Source organism: Mus caroli, chromosome 13 (assembly GCF_900094665.2).
Source record: "Mus caroli chromosome 13, CAROLI_EIJ_v1.1, whole genome shotgun sequence".
Lineage (NCBI taxonomy): Eukaryota > Metazoa > Chordata > Mammalia > Rodentia > Muridae > Mus > Mus caroli.
Genome location: NC_034582.1, coordinates 88,688,302 through 88,707,984, shown reverse-complemented (window position 1 = coordinate 88,707,984; position 19,683 = coordinate 88,688,302). Strand labels below are relative to the sequence as shown.

At 45.6% G+C, this 19,683-nt stretch overlaps 1 protein-coding gene across 6 annotated transcripts in view; it reads left to right on the top strand.

Annotated features, from left to right (window-relative positions):
* The window catches only part of Pde8b (phosphodiesterase 8B), a 225,356-nt gene extending 207,283 nt beyond the window's left edge, over positions 1–18,073 (top strand). For 4 of the 6 annotated variants that reach the window (XM_029468248.1, XM_021181129.2, XM_021181132.2 and 1 more), the window contains 6 exons: positions 284–482; positions 7,690–7,907; positions 9,154–9,274; positions 11,682–11,849; positions 14,429–14,558; positions 15,938–17,675. In XM_029468248.1, coding sequence (XP_029324108.1) covers positions 284–482; positions 7,690–7,907; positions 9,154–9,274; positions 11,682–11,849; positions 14,429–14,558; positions 15,938–16,047 — 946 coding nt within the window. In that variant the 3' untranslated portion in view covers positions 16,048–17,675. Of the gene's footprint in view, positions 1–283; positions 483–7,689; positions 7,908–9,153; positions 9,275–11,681; positions 11,850–14,428; positions 14,559–15,937 lie in introns of all 6 variants that reach the window. The other 2 variants (XM_021181135.2, XM_021181134.2) reach the window with 1 other exon arrangement.
* The last annotated feature ends 1,610 nt before the right edge of the window (positions 18,074–19,683 follow it).

The following is a 19,683-nucleotide window of genomic DNA, read 5'->3' as shown; positions in this document are numbered from 1 at the left end:
TTTTGCCCTTCTTACAGGCAAAAAGGATGTATAGAACGTGTGTGTGGAAGCAGAGGTGGATGGAGGCCAACTGAGGCTTTCTGACTTAACAGATAATCTAAAATCAACCTGATCCACCCCAGGCTCCTAGTTGCAAAGGGGGGCTGGTTAAGCAGTACCAGTGTTTCTGGGCTGCCAGCATGTTGAATGATCGCACACATAAAAGTCCCTCTGTTCTCTACTGCCATTAAAGAAAGCACTTTCTGGGCCACTGATAGAACCGGTGTTTGTTTCCTGTTTTCAGGCCACTTGTGTACCTGGGCTTAAAGGTCTTCTCTCGGTTTGGAGTATGTGAATTTTTAAACTGTACTGAAACCACTCTTCGGGCCTGGCTGCAAGTGATTGAAGCCAACTACCACTCCTCCAACGCCTACCACAACTCCACCCACGCTGCCGATGTACTGCATGCCACGGCTTTCTTCCTTGGAAAGGAAAGAGTGAAGGTAGATTTCAGATATCACATTCTGGCTGTGTGCTAGGGTGGAGATCCAAGAACTCAGTCAGTCTCTCTCTCTCTCTCTCTCTCTCTCTCTCTCTCTCTGTCTCTGTCTCTCTCTCTATTTAATGTATGTGAGTACACTGCCACTGTCTTCAGACACACCAGAAGAGGGCATCAGATCCCATTACAGATGGTTGTGAGCCACCATGTGGTTGCTGGGAATTGAACTCAGGACCTCTGGAGGAGCAGTTAGTACTCTTAACTGCTGAGTCATCTCTCCAGGCCCCAAGAACTCAATCTTAGTAAATACATTAGACAAATAGCAATTTGACAAGACGACTTCTTAATGTTGTTATAAAACTGATTGTTAGAGACTCACAACTTTCTACTAGTTCTCTGTTCTCTTGGAAATGCTCACAATTTTATCTCTGGTACTGACTTCTGCGGCTGATCCATGAACCCATACTTAACTGTCTACCAGCTCTGGGAAGGGGAGTCACAGGACAGAGCTTAGTTTAGAGAACATTGTAGGTGGGGCTTAAGGTTAAGCTTTAGTGTCAGAACTTGGCCATTATACATTCCTAATGGGATCCACCCAGCTTTCTCCTGCCCGAGGGGCAGATGTGCACTCTGGGTGGGTGGGAGTGTGTGTGTCAGAGACTTTTGCCTAATTGTAACTCTCTGCAGCCAGTCTTATGCAGCTTTCAGTGTTGTTGTGACAAGTGCTGATTTTGGGGTGGCCCTACACACCTCCGAGGGTAACCTGGGATGTTCCCTTGCCCTCCTCCTCACCTAACATCACTTATACAGCGAAGCACCTTTGCTATGACTTAAACTAAAGCTTGAAGTTTAGGACTAGGGAGTGTCACTCAGATACAGCACGTACCTAGAACACACAAGTCCCGGATTTGATTCCCAGCACTGCTGCCCCCCACAAAGATGCTCTTAGAAGACATTCTGTCGAGACTGCACACACATGAATCTGTGGATACTGCCACTACTAGGTTATCCTCTTGGAACAGAGGTAAGGGATTAAGACTATGGTACTTAAGCGTGGGGGAGGGTAGGTAAAAGGAACAGAAATGGGTAGAGGGTTCTTAGATTTGCCAAAAACTCATTCTGGCAGTTCGACAAAACATCAAAGGAAGTAGTCCAAGGATAACGCTTTTGAAGATTTTAAAAAAAGAGAGGAAAACCGATCAGTGCACTAGCCTGTGCTATAATGAGCATCTGTCTGAGCCACCTCCGAATCTCTGCTATGGTTCTAACACGTGCGATGAGACAGCAGAGGTCTCATGGCTGGCTGAGCAGAGCACCTGGGGCATTAGCACCCAACCAGACTGATCCTGCGCAACCCCACCCCACCCCCACCCCCACCCCCGTTTGCAGCTGAAGTGACATCATTAACAGACCTCTAGGAAAACCCAGATGAGGTTTGCGACAATCTAGAGGTCCTGTCACTATCATCTCCCTGACCCTCCCACATCTAAATTTAGGGTTTTTTTTCCTCGGAGCCCCACTAGTGTACTGGGTCTGAAATTCTCGATCAGCCTTCGAAACAAAATTCTGACTAATTGCAACCCATTTACAATTCAAAATATGTCTTCTGACTCCAGCAGCTCCTGCCAGGAATTCAGAATGGAACCTGGGAGACTTGGGCTGTCTGAGGTCAAGTTCAGCCCAAGTTCACTGGTCAGTCCACCACGACGACACAGTGGGAATCACTGCTGTGAGCCCTTCCCTTAGACCTCCTGCCCTGATGAAGACAGTCAGGAAACCGTGTCCTTACCTCTTATTTGAATCATCAGTCTCTCTGGTTTCTCTCAAATATAATCTGTGGGTTCTGGGAATTGATGCCGCCTGCATGCTAAGTGCATATTTCACCACTCACTTCCACTCCTGATGCCAAGGCTACGATTAATTTTTTTTAAATGTATTCTCTAAAATATTTCATCTAATATACTTTGCTCATATTCTTTCCTCTTCCCCAACTCCTCCTATAATCTCCCCCACCTCCCCAATCATCCAACTTCATGTTCTCTCTCTCACAGACAAAACAACAACAGAACATGGAGTCCAATTTGTGTTGGCCAACTACTTCTAACCACGGCTTGCCCGAGAGTGTGACTGATATTCTCATTCCCAGTGTACTGGGGGGAACTAATTTTTCCTTTCCTAGCAGCTATCAGTTGTGAATACCTTCCTAGAAAAGGGAGAGACTTTGTATCTACACCCCGTCCCCCACCCTGTGCTGACATTTTGTCTGGATTGAGCTTGTGTGGGTGTTGTACAAGATGTCCCAGGCTCTGAGTTCCTATGTCCATCTTCTCTTCCTGTTATGTCTGGAAGGCATTCTTTCCTTAAAGTTATCTACCACCTCTGACTCTTCAGATCTCTCTGCCTCCTTTTCAGTAGAGACCCCAGAGTCTTGAATGTGTGTGTGCGTGTGTGAGAGAGGGAGAGAGAGAGGGAGAGAGAGAGATTTAAGGCTGAGTGCTACAAAGGCTCCCACTCTCTGTACACGGTGCAGTTGCGAATCTCTATGTTAATTACCGTCTACTGCAGGAAGAGGCTGGATAGTGCACTGATCTGTGGATATCGCAATATGTCCTCAGGAATTATTTTATTACTATGTGCCTTTAGCAGAATAATAGGAGTAGGCTTCCCCTCAGAGCATGTGACCTATCTAGTCCAGGGTTCTCAGCCTCATTAACAGTGTCATATACGCATCCCATCTTATGGATAGAACAATTAAAAAGTGGTTGGCTATTCCCACAGTGTGCACCACTATTGTGCTGGCAGGTGTATCCTGCCAGGAAGGGTCACTATTGTCCTTCCCAGTTGGGTGACATTGACGGTTACTTTTCTCCTAACCCCTAAATACACATATAAGGCATGAAAGCCAGCTCCCAGGCGTACGAGGAAATACGGAGTGCTTGTCTTTCTGGATGCGATGCTTCTAGTTTCATCTATTTGCCTGCAAATTCCACTTTTCTTAACATCTGAATAATAGTCTATTATGTAAACATGCCACACTTTTATTATCCATTTGTCATCAGGTAGGCATTTAGGCTATTTCCAATTTCTGGGTATTATGAATAGAGCAACGATGACCGTGGATGAGCAAATATCTCTGTAGTAAAAACTAGACTTCTTTGGGTATGTGCCCAGGAGTCATATAGTTGGACCTTTGTCAGAATGTCTATTTTTAGCCTTTTGAGGAACCTCCACACTGATTTCCATAGTGACTGTGCAAGTTTAGACTTCCACCAGCAATAAATAACTGTTCCCCTTCTCCCACCCCTCACTGCCATGAGCTGTTGTTTGTTTTGAGCCTGGCCTCTGACTGGGGTAAGATAAAATATCAAAGCAGTTTTACTTTGCATTTCCCTAACAGCTAAAGGTGTTGAATATTTTTTAAAAGTGTTTCTGATTTATTTGTGATTCATGTCTTAAGAATTCTGCTTAGCTCTGTCCTGGTTTGTCAACTTGACACAAACCTTGACATATCCGGGAAAAGGGAATCTTAATTGAGAACATGACTCCATTAGATTGCCTATATGAGGTCTGTAGTGCTCTTTCTTGATTGGATGGAGGTAGGCCCATCCCATTGGGGGCAGCCACCTCTGGATAGGTGGCCATAGGCTATGTGGAAGATTGCTTATTCCTTGGGTATTCTATATAAAACTATATACAACATATAAGAAAACAAGCTGTGCAAGCCACGGAGAGAAAGCCAGTAAACAGTGTCCCTCCATGGCCTTTGCTCCTGTTCCTGCCTTAAGTCTCTGTCCCAACTTCCCTTGTGATGGGGTATGACCTGAGTGTTATCAGGTAAACGCTTTCTTCTCCCAAGTTTCCTTTGGGAGTAATAAAAATCCTGTAGCACAGAAGTTTCATGCTACATCTAAAAACTTGGGTTGTTTTCTTATGTTCAATATTGTTTAGTTCTTTCTGTATTATAGATGCTTCCAGGTGTATAATTAATAGTTTTTTTTCCATTATGTATACTGCCTCTTCAAATGGTGATGTCCTTTGCTACACAGAAACTTCATGAGGTTCTATTTATTAATTTTTGGTCTTAAAATGCCTATTCTGTCAGAGTCCTGTTCAGAAAGTCCTTTCCTGTACTAATGAGTTCAACCTACTTCCTACTTTCTCTTCTACAGACTTGAGGGATCAGGTCTTCTTTTGAGGTCCTTGGTCCATTTGGAGTTGGGTGAGGTGCAGGTCTCCTTGCATTCTTCTGCATGCAGTCATGCAGCTCGACCAGCACCATATGTTGAAGATAGTATCTTTGCTCAAGTGTGTATGTCAGGTGTTCATAGGTATGTGAGCTTATGTCCAAGTCTCCAATTTAATTCCACTGATCCACATGTCTGAGTTTATGTCAATACCATGTTACTATAGCTCTGTAATACAGCTTCAAACCAGGAATGGTGAGATTGCAAGCAGTTCTTTTACTGTTCAGGATTGTGTTACTGTCTTGGGATTTTTGTTTCCACTTGAAGCTTAAGATTATATCTTCAATTCTATAAAGAATTGTGTTGGGATTTTAATGAGGATTGCACTGACTCTACCAATTGCTTTTAGTAGGGTAGCCATTTCCTCAGCATTAATTCTACCAGTCCATGAGCATGGAAGACCTTTCCATCTTCTGGTATCTCCAGTTTCTTTCCTCAATGTCTTAACGCTTTTCTTACACAAGCCTTTCATGTGCTTTGTAAGAGTTATTTCACATATTTTTGAAACGTTTTGTTTCCCACATTTCTTATCTCAGTGTGTTTGGCATTTGTATACAGGAAGGCTTCTGATTTGTGTGTTAGTTTTATATCCAGCTACTTTGACCAATGTTTTTATCAGTTGTAGAAGCTGCCTGGCGGTTTTTAGGGTCTTCTGTGCATTACAACCATATCACCTGCAAAAAAAGCATCCTCTAGTGTCTTCCTTTTCTGTTGGTATCCCCTTGGTCTCCTTCAGTTGTCTAATAGCTCCAGCTAAGACGTCAAGAACTATACTGAACAGGTGTAGAGTAGACGTTCACGTCTTGCTTCTGATTTTTGTGGAAGTGCTTTGAATTTCTATCCATTTATAATGATGTTGGCTGTGGGCTTGTTGTAAGTTGCCTTTATTTATTGAGATATGTCCCTCATGTCTTGTGGTGGTTAGTGGAGGGAGGGAGGGAGGGAGAAAGGAGGAGGAGGAGGAAGAGGAGGAGGAAGAGGAAGAGGAGGAAGAAGAGAGGGAGAGGGAGGGAGAGAGTGACCCCGCAAACGTGCAGCTAGTAAAAATCTCTGGACATGGAGACACCTGCATCATTCTTTTCTTTACCAGGAGAAATTGATCTACAAGACACAGAATGGCTCCAGCCTAACTCAGCCCTTCCAGCCTGTTCTTATGCAGTCAGTTTGGTCTAGATCATAAACACAGTGCCAGCCGACCAGGCCTCTCTGCTTGCAGTAGGTTTCAGGATGCTCTCAGGAAACTTTGTAAGCTGGCTGGGCCAAGCCAAGATTCCTACCAGCCCTGTGACATGATTCAAGATAGAAGTGACTCCCTTCCTGGATAGAGACAACATTCAAGAAAGTCCCACTATAATACCAAGTCAGTACTGACAGGGATTGCCCCAGGGCCTGGGAGGGCATCAGCAGGACAGGCCTGAGCTTCAGGCTGTCTTCCTTACCCAGTTTTCCCTCCCACAGAACTATGAGAGCAAGCTGGAAACACTGTAAACCTTATCTAGTCTTCCAAGTCTTCCCCAGGGCCTACCTCCCTCTTCCTTCACTGTTCACCCCTTGGCTCGCTTAGCTCCCTCAGTAACTTCATCTAGACTCCCTGCCTGGACTCCTCTCCTTTACTGCATGCTTCCTGCTCTCCTGTTGCTTATCCACAATACTTCAGCAATAAAAATCACTTTCTTAGGAAAGCTATCATTGGCCATTCTGTAGACCTTTGTTGGATAGTTTGGTAGTTGTCTTAGGGTTTTACTACTGTGAACAGACACCATGACCAAGGCAAGTCTTATAAAAAACAACATTTAATTGGGGCTGGTTTACAGGTTCAGGGAATCAGCCCATTATCATCAAGGCAGGAACATGGTAGCACCCAGGCAAGCATGGTGCAGGAGGAGCTGAGAGTTCTACCTCTTCATCTGAAGGCTACTAGTAGAAGACTGACTTGCTAGGACAAAGCCCACACCCACAGTGACATACCCATTCCAACAGGGACACACCTACTCTAACAAGGACACACTTCCCAATAGTGCCACTCCCTAGGCCAAGCATATACCAACCATCACAGTAGTCATTAACCATACTTGGCTACTAAATAAAGCTGAGGAGGCCCTCCATCGCACTGGCCATAGGCGAGTGTTCAGGAGCTGTATATAATAGGCTTTGTCTGCATTCCACAGAGGCAGCGCACTCCCATCACCACATGATGGTCAGCGATCAGTGCTGCCATGCTCTGACCAGCCCCACGGTTACACTCTCGGGAAGTTGGGACTCTTTTTATCTAATCTCACCCATTAGTATCTATCACTGCTTCATCTCTGGTGCTGTGCACAGTACCTAACGCCTTTAGGCATCTGACATGGAATGAATTCCTAATACAGTGTCTTACATAACACCCCATCTGCCAGCTTTCTACTAACTTACGGGCTAAGAAGAATACTTGCTGTCATTTGAGCTCAGCATTAGCATAGTGACGGTCTGGTGAGTTTCTCTAAGCCTTTGCTGCCTGTGAGCCCAGCCCCTGCATTTCTTGATAAGCTTTTCTGTCTTGACTCTGCCTCACTGCCAAGCTCCAGTTACTGTCCCATTCATCCTGTGAGCTAGCTGTGCTATTTACAACTGGCCCCCCAACAAGCCTGCAGAAGCTGATGTGTAAGGGATATCTGTGATGCAGGCTACTTTCCATGCATCACGGCAGAGCATCACAGCATCAATTCAAAAGACCTGCTTGGCTTCTTTGTCAAAGAACCAGCAAACGGACTCTAGACAGTTCAGGTGTTGTAGCTTTTGTGTTCTCAAGAGAATACACAGCACAGGACAGTGCCACTGTGTGCCAAGGCTACTTTCCGCTAAGGCTAGGAGGAAACCGAAAGGAAATTCCAAAGGTTCCAGCCCCAAGCCCTTCTCTCTCCAAGAGAGAGATGGATGCTGGTCTCTAGAAGCCTGTGAATAATGTTCAGTATCCCTCCCCTCCCCCAGGGAAGCCTGGACCAGCTGGATGAGGTGGCTGCTCTGATTGCTGCCACAGTCCACGACGTGGATCACCCCGGAAGGACCAACTCTTTCCTGTGCAACGCCGGCAGCGAGCTTGCTGTGCTCTACAATGACACTGCAGTCTTAGAGAGTCACCACACAGCCCTGGCCTTCCAGCTCACAGTCAAGGACACCAAGTGCAACATTTTCAAGAATATTGACAGGTTTGGCATGATTGGGCTCCCGGGCCTAGGTCTGTGAAGCTAAAAATGAAGCTGAGTTTTCTTTCTCTGGATAGATGGGAATGAAACAGTGGATCTTCACTGTATCAGATTATAAATCAGCTTTGCCCGTCTGAACTTTTCAGACTGCCTTTCCTGCTCTAAAAAAAAAAATCTCATTTAGCCTTCAGTAAGTCCATAAAAATAAATGTTTGTTATGCACTGAAAAGCACTGCCTAAATGTTGATGGCCTCACTAACAAGTCTATCAAATATTTTTATCTTCTCCGCTGTGGCTCAAAGACAATGTATAATCCTGCATTTCCAGGAGAGTTTGGGCTAAGCATCCATCCCCATGAGGAGGTCCCAGTGAGGATGCTGGGAATGAGACAGGTTTCCTTCTCACACAGAGAGAGATGCTCTCAGAACATCTGCAGACAGCACCGTGATGTGATGTGATGTGGTGGAACAATTCTTACCTGCTAACAACTGTGTGGTCAGGCTACAGCGCTTTCCTATACCGCACCAGCAAGCTGCTGAGCAGAGTCCTGGGCAAAGGCCTGGTGGTCACTTGGGCCTCATGACACTGTCTACATGAACTTACCAGTTTAGGCTCTAGAAAAATCTCTAGGGTTACAGAGAGCGGTTGTTCTAATTCAGACTTAAGTTCTAGCGTATCAAGGACCCGTAGAGAAACAATTCTTTCCATGAGCTGGTTTGCTTAGCTCCTCATTGAGTCTCTTAAAGTTAGTACATGATAGGGATTTTTTGATAACCTTGAGCTGTTGCTCCAACCACTGCAAACATCAAACATTTACAGGTTACGGGATTATGGGAAAGGAAAATCTCCCTCAGCACCATCGGAAGAGACTGGCAGTTCTCTCCAGTAGGAACCGGTCTACACCGGTCAAACCTCAGCAGACTGCCACTTTGGCCTGTCCCTTCCACTTCCTTGTTCCAGTGTTTTCACAGGAAGGGATGGGAACTACCATTCAAAACAGTTGCTCGTCACATGACGTGTACTTTCGTTTCTCTTAACATGGCTGTGCTGAAGAGTCAGCTGTCACTGGAGAACGTGGAGTGGCATCAACATGGGCTTACTTGGGGGCGGGGGCTGAGCGGATGGAGTCTGGGATTAGCAGTCACTTGGCTCTGACTCCTTCTGTCCTGGGCTGTGGGGAGGCAGAGCATCAGGGCACTTCTGACTTGGGCTTGGTGTGAGCAGGGAACTTTGTCCTCTTATTATTTAGGAACCACTATCGAACGCTGCGCCAGGCTATTATCGACATGGTTTTGGCTACGGAGATGACAAAACACTTCGAACATGTGAACAAATTCGTGAACAGCATCAACAAGCCACTGGCAGCAGAGGTAAGGGCTCCTACGTAATGAGCTAGTGCAGTGTGCTTCTGGGAGAGCCGAGGTGAGCGAGCCTATGTATCGAGATACTGGCGCGTGTCTCTCTCAGAGCCTGCTCTGGCACCAAAGCATTTTCTGCCTCTCCAATGTGAGGTGATTATCAGCCTGGAGCTGGGGAAGGAGCTGGGGAAGGAGAGGAGGCTGACAGCTGCCCACTGCAATCCCTCAGGCAGGCCCTGAGACACAATGATAGACGGAGGAGCCCCGGGTGAGCAGAATGAACAGGGGTATGGCAGGAAGACCTATTCATTTTCACTTCTGTTCCTTGGACTCATAGGACCTCAAAGCTAGGGAATGCTTTATAGAACCAGACTCTTGCCGGTGGTATCATCTAAGTGAACAAGTATATTAGTTCTTTTTTATTGCTGTGATAAAAATCTCCCATGAAAAGCAAGTTGGGGAAGAAAAGGTTTATTTGTTCTCAGTCAGTGTTTCCTGGAGGGAAGTTAAACAAGACCTCAAGACCAGGAGTCTGAAGGCAGAAATGCTGCTACTTCATGCAGCACTAATTCTGACCGTGAACTCACTCCCAGCCAAGGAAGTATGGCAGACACCATGGAAGGAGGAAGGAAGCTCACAGACACGTTCACCGGTCCGTGCTTAGCCACTTTCCTTATAGATCAAAACCAGTTGTCTGGGGATGCTGCCATCAATAGGTTGATCTTCCCACAACAATGAACACTCAAGACAATCCCACAGAGATGGGCCTACCTAGGCTGATCTGATCTGGGCAATCCCTCAACTAAGACTCCCTTCCTGGAAGAGCCCAGGATATGTCAAATTGATAATTAAAGCTAACTTTGTGACTAAAAAAACAAAAATGTAAGCTTTTTTTCTTTTTTATAAATGCATCATGTTCTCCCCCCCCCAAAAAATAAAAAATAAATTAAAAAGAGACAAAATAACATCTAAAATCTGTAGGGAAGTATAGAGGACCCGAAGAAAATAAAAAGAATATGTTCAAAATATACAAAGTGTTTTTCTTAAATAAAAATTTTAAAAAGAGAGAAGTTTACCATGAGCCTGCCTTATGCGCCTTACAACTCTGGGCTTTAGAAATGAGACAGAATGTTCACCCTTTACTAACATGAAATTTGCTGTCTCCTCGGGAACCATAAGTGTGTTCCATAGCTCCCGAAAGGCATAAGTTTCCAGTCCTGTAAAAGGTAGAATAAATGTTCTGAGGGTAACTTGATGATCAGTAAGGATGCTGACGTTGGCCATCCCATGACCAACCTAGGGAGAGGAAGGTTGCCCAGCTCATCCGTGTTGAACCCCATCGCCCATGGACGCCATCACACAAGCCAGGGGTTTCCTCCTGGCAGAGGTAGAGAGGAACAAGTAAGTATCTTGACGTTTTGAGCATTAAACTATACAGGATGACTGAGTTTGGAATTGAGACAGTCATCACTCCATACCTCCAATTCTGTTTGAGATTTACTGCCTGCCACATCATCTGCAGTAAACAATACCTTCTTAGGGTGTTGGGAAAACAGCATCTCCAACCGTCTTCCCTCAGGGGTCCAATAAAGAGGACCAACCTCACAACAGAATCCCACTATGAGTCAGGCTGTCTTTCAGCTTGGCCCAGCTCTGGAGAGCTAATTAACGGCTTCATACAAACCCATGGTGCCTCTTGGAGAGAATAGTTCTCCAGGCTCTGTGAAATTGGTGTGAATGCATACATGCCCACCGAGTCACAGACCTGGTTCTGTGCCCTGGGCCACTGGCATTCCCCCAGTAGGTACATAGCACTGCATAACCATGTCTTCAGAGACTGCCGAACACACATTCTCTTGCATTTTGGCCCAAATAGCCATGCTTCACACTTCACACTTCACACTAATTATCTCTCAATGAGAGCCAGCCAAGAAGCACACGTGGATGTATACATGGCTGACGAAGGGGGGTGGGTAGGCAGCGAGAGGAAACCAAGTAAAAACAAATGAAGACGGAATTGAAAAGTCACAATTTCTTGACATTTGATGGATTAAAATAACTGAAAGTTGTGTTTTCATACATTTCTGAGGAGTCGGGGAAAGGGAGAAAGGGAGAGAGAGTGGGAGACAGCCCCTTTTAAGGGGATCTCCTAAACTGCTCAGAACAAACAGTGCCTGTTGCTGTTATGCCAAGTCAGTGGATGATGGGGACTTTTGGCCTTTTGAATTCTATACAATATTGATGGTTTTGACAGACAATGCTAACATGTTATTTATGGATGTAGAAAGCAAACAGTTCCCATTGCTAAGTCCCAGACAAACCTGTGTGTCCAGTGAGTTAGCCTCTGTGGGTTTCCCCAGCCCTGATCTGATCGTTTTTTTGTTTTGTTTTGTTTCGTTTTTGTTTTTGTTTTTCCCAGAGTGAGGGCAGTGATTGTGAATGCAACCCTACCGGGAAGAACTTTCCTGAAAACCAAATCCTCATCAAACGCATGATGATTAAGTGTGCCGACGTGGCCAACCCGTGCCGGCCCTTGGACCTGTGCATTGAATGGGCTGGAAGGATCTCTGAGGAGTACTTTGCTCAGGTGTGTTACCATGTGGGAAGTGTCCCTCCCCTTCTAGGAACAGGCCTTAGGCCACAGAACTCTGTGAGTCCCACAGGTAGGGAACTTCTCTGGAAGGCCACCCTTAGCCATCACTGGAGATGTGTGGTTCTCTCAAGAGACAGGCCAGTATGCTAGCCACTGACCAAAACCCTCCTGGGCTAGCGGGAATTCTGTAACTGATGGATCCTGGACTTCCCTAAGAATTAGGAAACTGTGTATTTACTACGACATTACTGTCTCTTTGGTGCATTATGGGAGGCAAATCCTGCTCATGGGTCACCTGCTTTACTCAGAGATAGTTACAGACACAGGTAAGCCCACACCTTGGTTCAAAGGGGTGGATATCTAGAGAGATGGTTCGGTGGGTAAGGACACTTGCTATACAAACATGAGCACTTAAGTTCAAATCTTAGCACCCATGTTAAGAATCAGGGCGTGGCCACGTGAGCACCTTTGACCTCAGCACTGTGCAGGGTCAGAGACGGGGCTGTTGGGGTTCAACAGGGTCAACAGTTGGTCCCACTCTAGGTCCAGAGAGACCTTGTCTCAAAGAAACGAGGCAAATAATCATAGGCAGGACACCTGACATCCTTCACCCTTTGCACACAAGCACCCAAAGACACATGTGCACATAGGCCACACACAACACTCACATATATACATTCATGCATGCACATATACATACACATACCAAAAACTAGTAAAAAAAAAAAAAAGTACCCCTAAGGATATGTCTGTGTTAGATTCTACGGGAATTCAGATTTTTTTCCCCTAGACAAAGGAGAAAGGGGCTTTACAGAATGATATTAGAATTCTATTTTTGAAGGATTAAAAAATGTAAAAGCAGGATAAAAAGATAAAACTCTAAAAGACAGTAAACTGTCAGATATCTTTTGAAATAGAGACCTATTTCAAGGAAAAACTTTAAAGACTGGTGTCTATATGTATCACAGAAGACAGATAGCAAGCAACTGTAAGTAGCACATAGTGGGTAATCTGCTACCTGGCTGGGATGTATAACTGAGGCAGACTGAAGAATAGCTAATGCTGTATAGCAGGGCTGGCTAGGAAGGAGCCTCTGAACTGCAGAAAAGTCAGCCAGGCAGTTCTGAGCTTGTCTGTGTCAGAGATGGGAAGTGGGGAGGAGCAGATGGAGTAACAAGAATGAGGGTATGGCCCACATCACTCTCAGAACATCAGGAGATATTTGAGCTGAGCCAGAAGTCATTAATGGGTTTCCTGGGACCCACATGGGAAGGACTTGATGCTCACTCCTTGTTCCTGACACTGGGAGAAGGTCCCCCTGTTAAGTTCTCAGGGGTCCTTTCTCTTGCAATAATGTAGTGACAATGCCAGTGTGGCCTGAAAATCAGGTTGCAAATGTGACGAGTTCCAGACATTATCAGGGAATGTGGATGTCTTAGTTAGCTGCTGTGAAGAGACGCCATGTCCAAGGCAACTCTTATGAGAACAATATTCAGTTAGGGCTGGCATACAGGTTCAGGGGTTCAGTTCATTATCAAGGAGTGGCAGCATCCAGGAAGGCATGGAACAGGAGGATCTGAGAGTTCCATGTCTTCATCTGAAGGCTGGTGGCATAGACTGGCTTCCTGGCAGCTAGGAGGAACATCTTATCCTCCAATGAGGCTATATCTCCTACTAGTGCCATTCCCTGGGCCAAGCGTATTCAAATCACCACAGTGGCTCTCACTGTTCAGCTTCAAGAGTTCAGACACCCTGTATCACGTGGGATACCCAGATGTCCATGCACCTTGACAGTGGCGTGTTAACACTCCCTGAGGGAAAGCAACACATTCACCTCACAGCTCAACTGCTCTGGTGCCGGTCCTAGAGATGCCCTGACGGTGGCTGCACATGAAGGTGTCCTGTGCTTGCCATTCTGTCATGCAGAATAGTCAGAAGACACACACTGAGAGGTTAAGAGCTAAAAAAAAAAAAAAGGCCATTCTCACTGCTACGTATGCTTTTTTTTTTAAGTGAAAATAGTTACAAACAACAACAAAAGAGAATAAACAAAAACACGTGAGCATGCCACCAGGGCTACAGCAGCAACTGCTGTTGACTTGTGTGGTCTATTGCCTCCATTGCATGGGCTATTGGAAGTTTGACCTTTGCTGCAAATGTCAGTTAGTGGCATAGGCTGTCCAGGAGTGTAGATGTGATCTTACAAAAGTAAAAGCAGATCACAGGAGAAGGGACTAAGTTCCCCCAGGCCAGTGCTTTGTGGGGAGCTGTGGAATCACACAGAATGAGACATTAGGGCTAGTGATGACACAGCTCTTTGGAAAGCACTGTCCTGGCATCCCTTAGGTCCTGGATTCAAGAGAGGAGAGGGGGAAGGGGAGGGAGAGAGGAGACCTGAACATGGTCACTGTGGGTCACCTCAGGAAACTGCTCAACGTTTGTGTGCTCTGGGCTTCTTCTGAGAAACATGCAGTTCCTGGCAGGGATTCTCACCTGCCCACAGCCGTCACTGCAAGGGATTCTCTCATGTGCCCACAGCCCTGTGCACTGGTGTGTTTTTTTTTCCCTCACAGACTGATGAAGAGAAGAGGCAGGGGCTGCCTGTGGTGATGCCAGTGTTTGACCGCAATACCTGCAGCATCCCCAAGTCCCAGATCTCCTTCATCGACTACTTCATAACAGACATGTTTGATGCTTGGGATGGTAAGTCAGTTGCTACTTTATCACCCACAAAGGACATTTTGTTCTACTTAATGAAGATCACCTTCAATGGCACAGGCTGGACCTAAAGGTAAATAAAATACTAAATTATGTATGTGTGTTTCCTCGCTCTCCTGGACCGGAACACCGCTGGCACAATGCACGAGGGCAGGGGCGGCAGAGATGCCAAGTGGGTGCTCTAGAAGCCCTGTGCTTATGGTAGGGGTGAAAGACTATACCAGGGCCAGCTGTCTAGGCAGATCAACTTTACCTAGGGTGACTGGTCGCTTATAACGTTTCGAGGGACTAAGGGTAGGGACATCCAGGATGGGCGAAGGCCATTGAATGGGGGCTTAGGGTGCCTGGAATGCTTCATTAGCACAGGGAAGCCCTTCAGGAATCTCAGAGGCTGGCTGAACAGGTTTTGCCAGGAGAAAGGAAACTGATCCTATAATCAAACGAAGGCTTTGTGACATTTATCAGGTAGGATGTTTGAATTCCCCAGACAAGGTCAGAGAAAGAGAAGACCTGATAATAAAGGGAGTCTCCCATATTGTGCTGAGCCCAGAGGCTATCCAGTCATGGTGGAATTCTTCAACCTTAATTTAGCAGAGTTTTCCTACATATATACATAAGCCACAAGCCTTCTGTGGGCAGCAGGTCAGGCAGGTGCATCCCAGCATCTGGTGCAGTCTTGGGAGTGTCATGGGGATGAACAAGGCTTCACTTTCCAACGGCCACATTTCCAAAGTGTACAGCCATTTCACTCTCACCCTGGAAGACACCCAACCAAGCAAATGTAGCTCATCCTCTGAGAGTTTCAGGTTCAAGAGAGTTAAGTAAAAACTCTGTTTGTATCTCAGCAGCTAATACATTCAGGCTAGGGACGTAGTTCATAGCTCAGAGTAGGGGATCACTTGCCTAGAGCACAAGGCCCTGGGTTCAACTCCTAACACTACAATAAATGAATGAATGAATGAATGAATGAAATAAAAAAAGAAAGGAAGGAAAGACAGTCAGACTACTGGACACTAAACTCGTGTTTACCTGCTTGTCTCCATGCCTATGTGCATCTGCAGCCCAAGCCCTGACCTTGGGGATGTGTGTCCTCTGGTTGTTTTTTGTTTTTTTTTTTGTTTTTGTGGGAATACACATGCACACAGATGCCAGAGTCATCCTGCAGTCATACACCACTCTCTGTCCCCTAGAGTTGGGATTACAAGCACATGCCACCATGGCTAGGTTTTGCACCTGGTCTGGGAATTGAACTTGGGTCCTCACAATCGCATGGCAGGCCAGTCACTGAATCTCTTCTTGACTGCTGATCCCCCCAAAAAAGCCTAATAACTCCATGTGAACTCAATGGTCTCTTCTGCTTGCAGCCTTCGCTCACCTGCCTGCCCTGATGCAGCACCTGGCCGATAACTATAAACACTGGAAGACACTGGATGACCTCAAGTGCAAAACTCTGAGACTTCCATCTGACAGCTGAAGCCACGCCCAAGAAGGGGACACTGTGAATCACAGGGTAGAACAAGCAAGAGGGTTTCCTTTAAAATGGAAATGACAGGCGGACACTAAGGGGATGGTGTTTAATTTCCTACCTGAATCATGCACGCCCCCAAACTTCATTTCCAGAAACTTATATTCCATCAATAAAAATATGTTCCTTTGAATCACTCAGTGACAAAACGAGCCGCCCGGCAGCCTCTTCTGCCAAGCTGTTAGCCTGCGTGCCCTTGTAAAGCCCACGGAGCTGACTGACTTACTGACGGTACAAGCAGGACACGAGAAGCAAAGACCTGTTGTGTGTCCATCCTCCTGACGGAGGCCAGGTAGCTTAGCCGGGGTTCAGCTCAACTGTTACCAGAAAACTAACTACTGGGGCTTTCCTCAGTGGCAAAAGGATGAAGGATTCCTAAACATCCTCTCTGAGCAAATGGATGTGAGCAAGGAGCTCATTAAAATGAGCAGAATGAGAATGAAATGATAAGTAAACTAGTTAGTTAGCACTGTGGTTCCCATGGCTACATGGGAGACGGTGTGATATCCAAGTCTGAACACAGCCTGGGCCTGCCGGGTGTCCCATGGATGGGCATCAGCCACCTGTGTAGCTCCTTTTCCTCCGTGGAACCTGCCTTTTGGAAGCCAGCTGATAGGGAAGGAGTAGGATCCCAGTTAGGGGAGTCCTTGAGCACCCCTTACTTCAGGCTCAAGGACACAGCCACAAGTCAGAGTATCTATAAAGCCATTAAGTCTGAATGCTCCTGGGTAAGGTTTTTTTTAAAAAAAAATTAAGAGAAGATAAATTTATATATATTTGCTGTTCAAAGATTTTTATTAAAATAATCTAAATGTCCTGAATCTTCACCCTAGTTTGCTGGGCATTACCTGTCTGTCTGTATTTGGGGAGGAAATGGGGAAGTTTCAAGGTTCGGATATCCTTAATTTATATTTGAGATCATGCCATTTGCTTTAATGATGTAAAAAGAGACTGTAAGAAGTGTAGATATGTCGGGACAGAGGCATGGAGAGGCAGTAAATACTATTTTACGCTACCACCCATATGTTGACGTTCCTAAAGCACAAGGGCATATTTTTATACAACTTTTCACAAGGCTCTGTGCTCTGCATACGGTCAGACAGATCTCCCCTCTCTCTTGTCAGCCATCCCGCCTCTATGTGTTACGAACATCAGAAACCAAGTAAACAAAATACCTTACTTTTATTTTATCTGTACTCCATGATGCATTTTAAAGATGTATAGAAACTGAACTGATAGAATCAGTAGCTACATTTTTTTTTCCAAGTGAACATTGGACCTTGGAGTATGTGGAAATTGGTACATGGGGAAGAAAGAGACAACTTACCACTACGTAATGTGCCAATGGTTTTTTTCTATGTTTTGTACCAAAGTGTAACCATATATGACAATTCCATGCAAAGAAATGCATCTCGATTATTTTTGTTAGATGGTGAGAGGGCTTGCTTGCTCAGGACAGGAGAAGGCTTTCTATTGTACTGCTGCGTTATCTACATGTGATGAAATGTTTTTGTGAAGTACTTGTAACTAAATTCTTACAGCCATTTTTCATTCCCAACAGCTGTTTTTATTTTATCTCTTTGGCCTAAACTTTTCACAATTTCAAATTTGGGGTTTTAGTGTCTTATTTCACGAGTCTCCAACTTTGTTTCGGAACACTGGTGTCAGAGTGGCAGGACCTCAGAAACAAAAACAATCTCCTTAGGCTTCGGAAACCAGCCCGATCCAAGGGCAATCTAGGAACACTTATCAGGTGCCTGACATTTCCTATATAAAACACTACAGCTTGCTCAGAGTTACTCTGAATCAATTTCGAGTTAGCTTCAAATATGGATGTTGAATGCTCTGGACATCCAGGCGCTGACGCTTAGGAATAGCCTGCTCCTGCCAGTGTAAATCCCAGATATCTTCTGAGTTGCTATGTGGCATATTCTTCCAATTTATTGGAATCATGGACTTCTGGGTAACGTTCATGCACCTCAGATAATTTCTATATGACACATAGAAACGATTGTAAGTGCCTCTTGCTTGTGTTTACTATGACACCTCGTGTTGAGAGGACCTATATTAACTTAGGAAAACATAAAGGCAAGAAAAGGCATGTTACTACTGTCCCACAGAGGGAAGTTAGTTTTAAAATACTGTTATATGGACCAGAATGGTCCCGCGATTTCAAGGCACTCTTCAGTTAGGGGTGGCTACCCTCCCCAGCAAATATGATTGCCCCGCCCTCCCCCCTTCATCTTGAGCAGCAGACAAAGCCATGTTGTACAAATGCACCCAGAGACCCAGCTCAAAGCATCAAGGTACACACTCCAAGTGTTCCAGTGCTGACTGCGGAGTGGACGAGAAGAGAAAACATGCATGTAATATTTGCTGACCTCAGCTGTCATTCTCTTCCTCTAAATTGCAAGTTCAAGTCTCAGGAACAGTCTACACAGGACTACTGACCATCGCAGGTACCAGTCCTAGCCACAGTCACCCATCCCCTTCCGTCTCTCTGACCTCCGTCACTCACACCAGGTCTCTCACTGGGCTGGAGGCTGCCCTCTGAGCAGCCTTGTTCTCATGGTGGGAAACTAGTCAGCTGGAGTGGAACAACTGGATGCTTGACTAGGGTCTTGTCTGCTACTGAGACCCAAGCATGGCTTCTGCCACTCGATTTGAACAGATTACTACCACAAATCGCAAATCCAAAACAGGTTAGGAAGCACTTAAAAAAAAACCAAACCCACAAACTATGAATTCTTTGTCTTATATTATTTAAGAAAACATCTTTACAAACCAATAGCCTAAAATAATTTAGCCAAAGTAAATGGCAAGGGGATGCACTCCTGTCACTCTGAGCGGACGGCACATCTGCCTGGCTTCCCCCATGACATCTGCAGGGTGGATGATGACAAACCTGCCTCCTGTGCTGACTCCTCAAAGAACAATGGTTTGCTGGCTAAAAGACACTCGATTTTCCCATTTGCATCCTGCTATGTCCTAACTAAGGCAGCTCATGACATAATGCTATCTTTTTATATAAAGCTATTTTCATTGTGAACTGCGCCAGCAGCAAGGACTGGGAACACTCTGGTTTTCCTAACTCGGTCACCAGGTCACCCGCTCAGCCCTCCTCACTCTCCTCCTCTGGTCTCTGCTTTTAAGGCTGTTCAGTGATGGTGATGGGCGCTGGAGAGAGAGCTTACCTACCCGGGTCTTGGCTTCCTCACGTCTAACATTTTGCCACTCATCGTCCTATGATTTTAACGCTACCAAGCTTTGGCTGTAGACAGCTGTGAATGGTAGAACTATCGAAAGCAAGAATTTAGAGTGTCCATCTAGGGAGTAGAGTACGTGCGTGCACACACAAATCTGTAGACGTACATTCATCTTGCCTGTCTTTAATAAGATTTCTTAATCAGCAATTCAAGAGCAACCCTCCCCTCCCCCCGATTCTTACCGTGTGGAGTTTATTTTACATTTTAGTGCCCAAAGTGAGTACTGTCATCAGGATGGTAGGGCGAGGAACATGGTCCAGTCTTAGTGGATGTTCAGAGAGCTCAACAGTGAAGCTGCTCTCAACCATTTAAGGCAAAC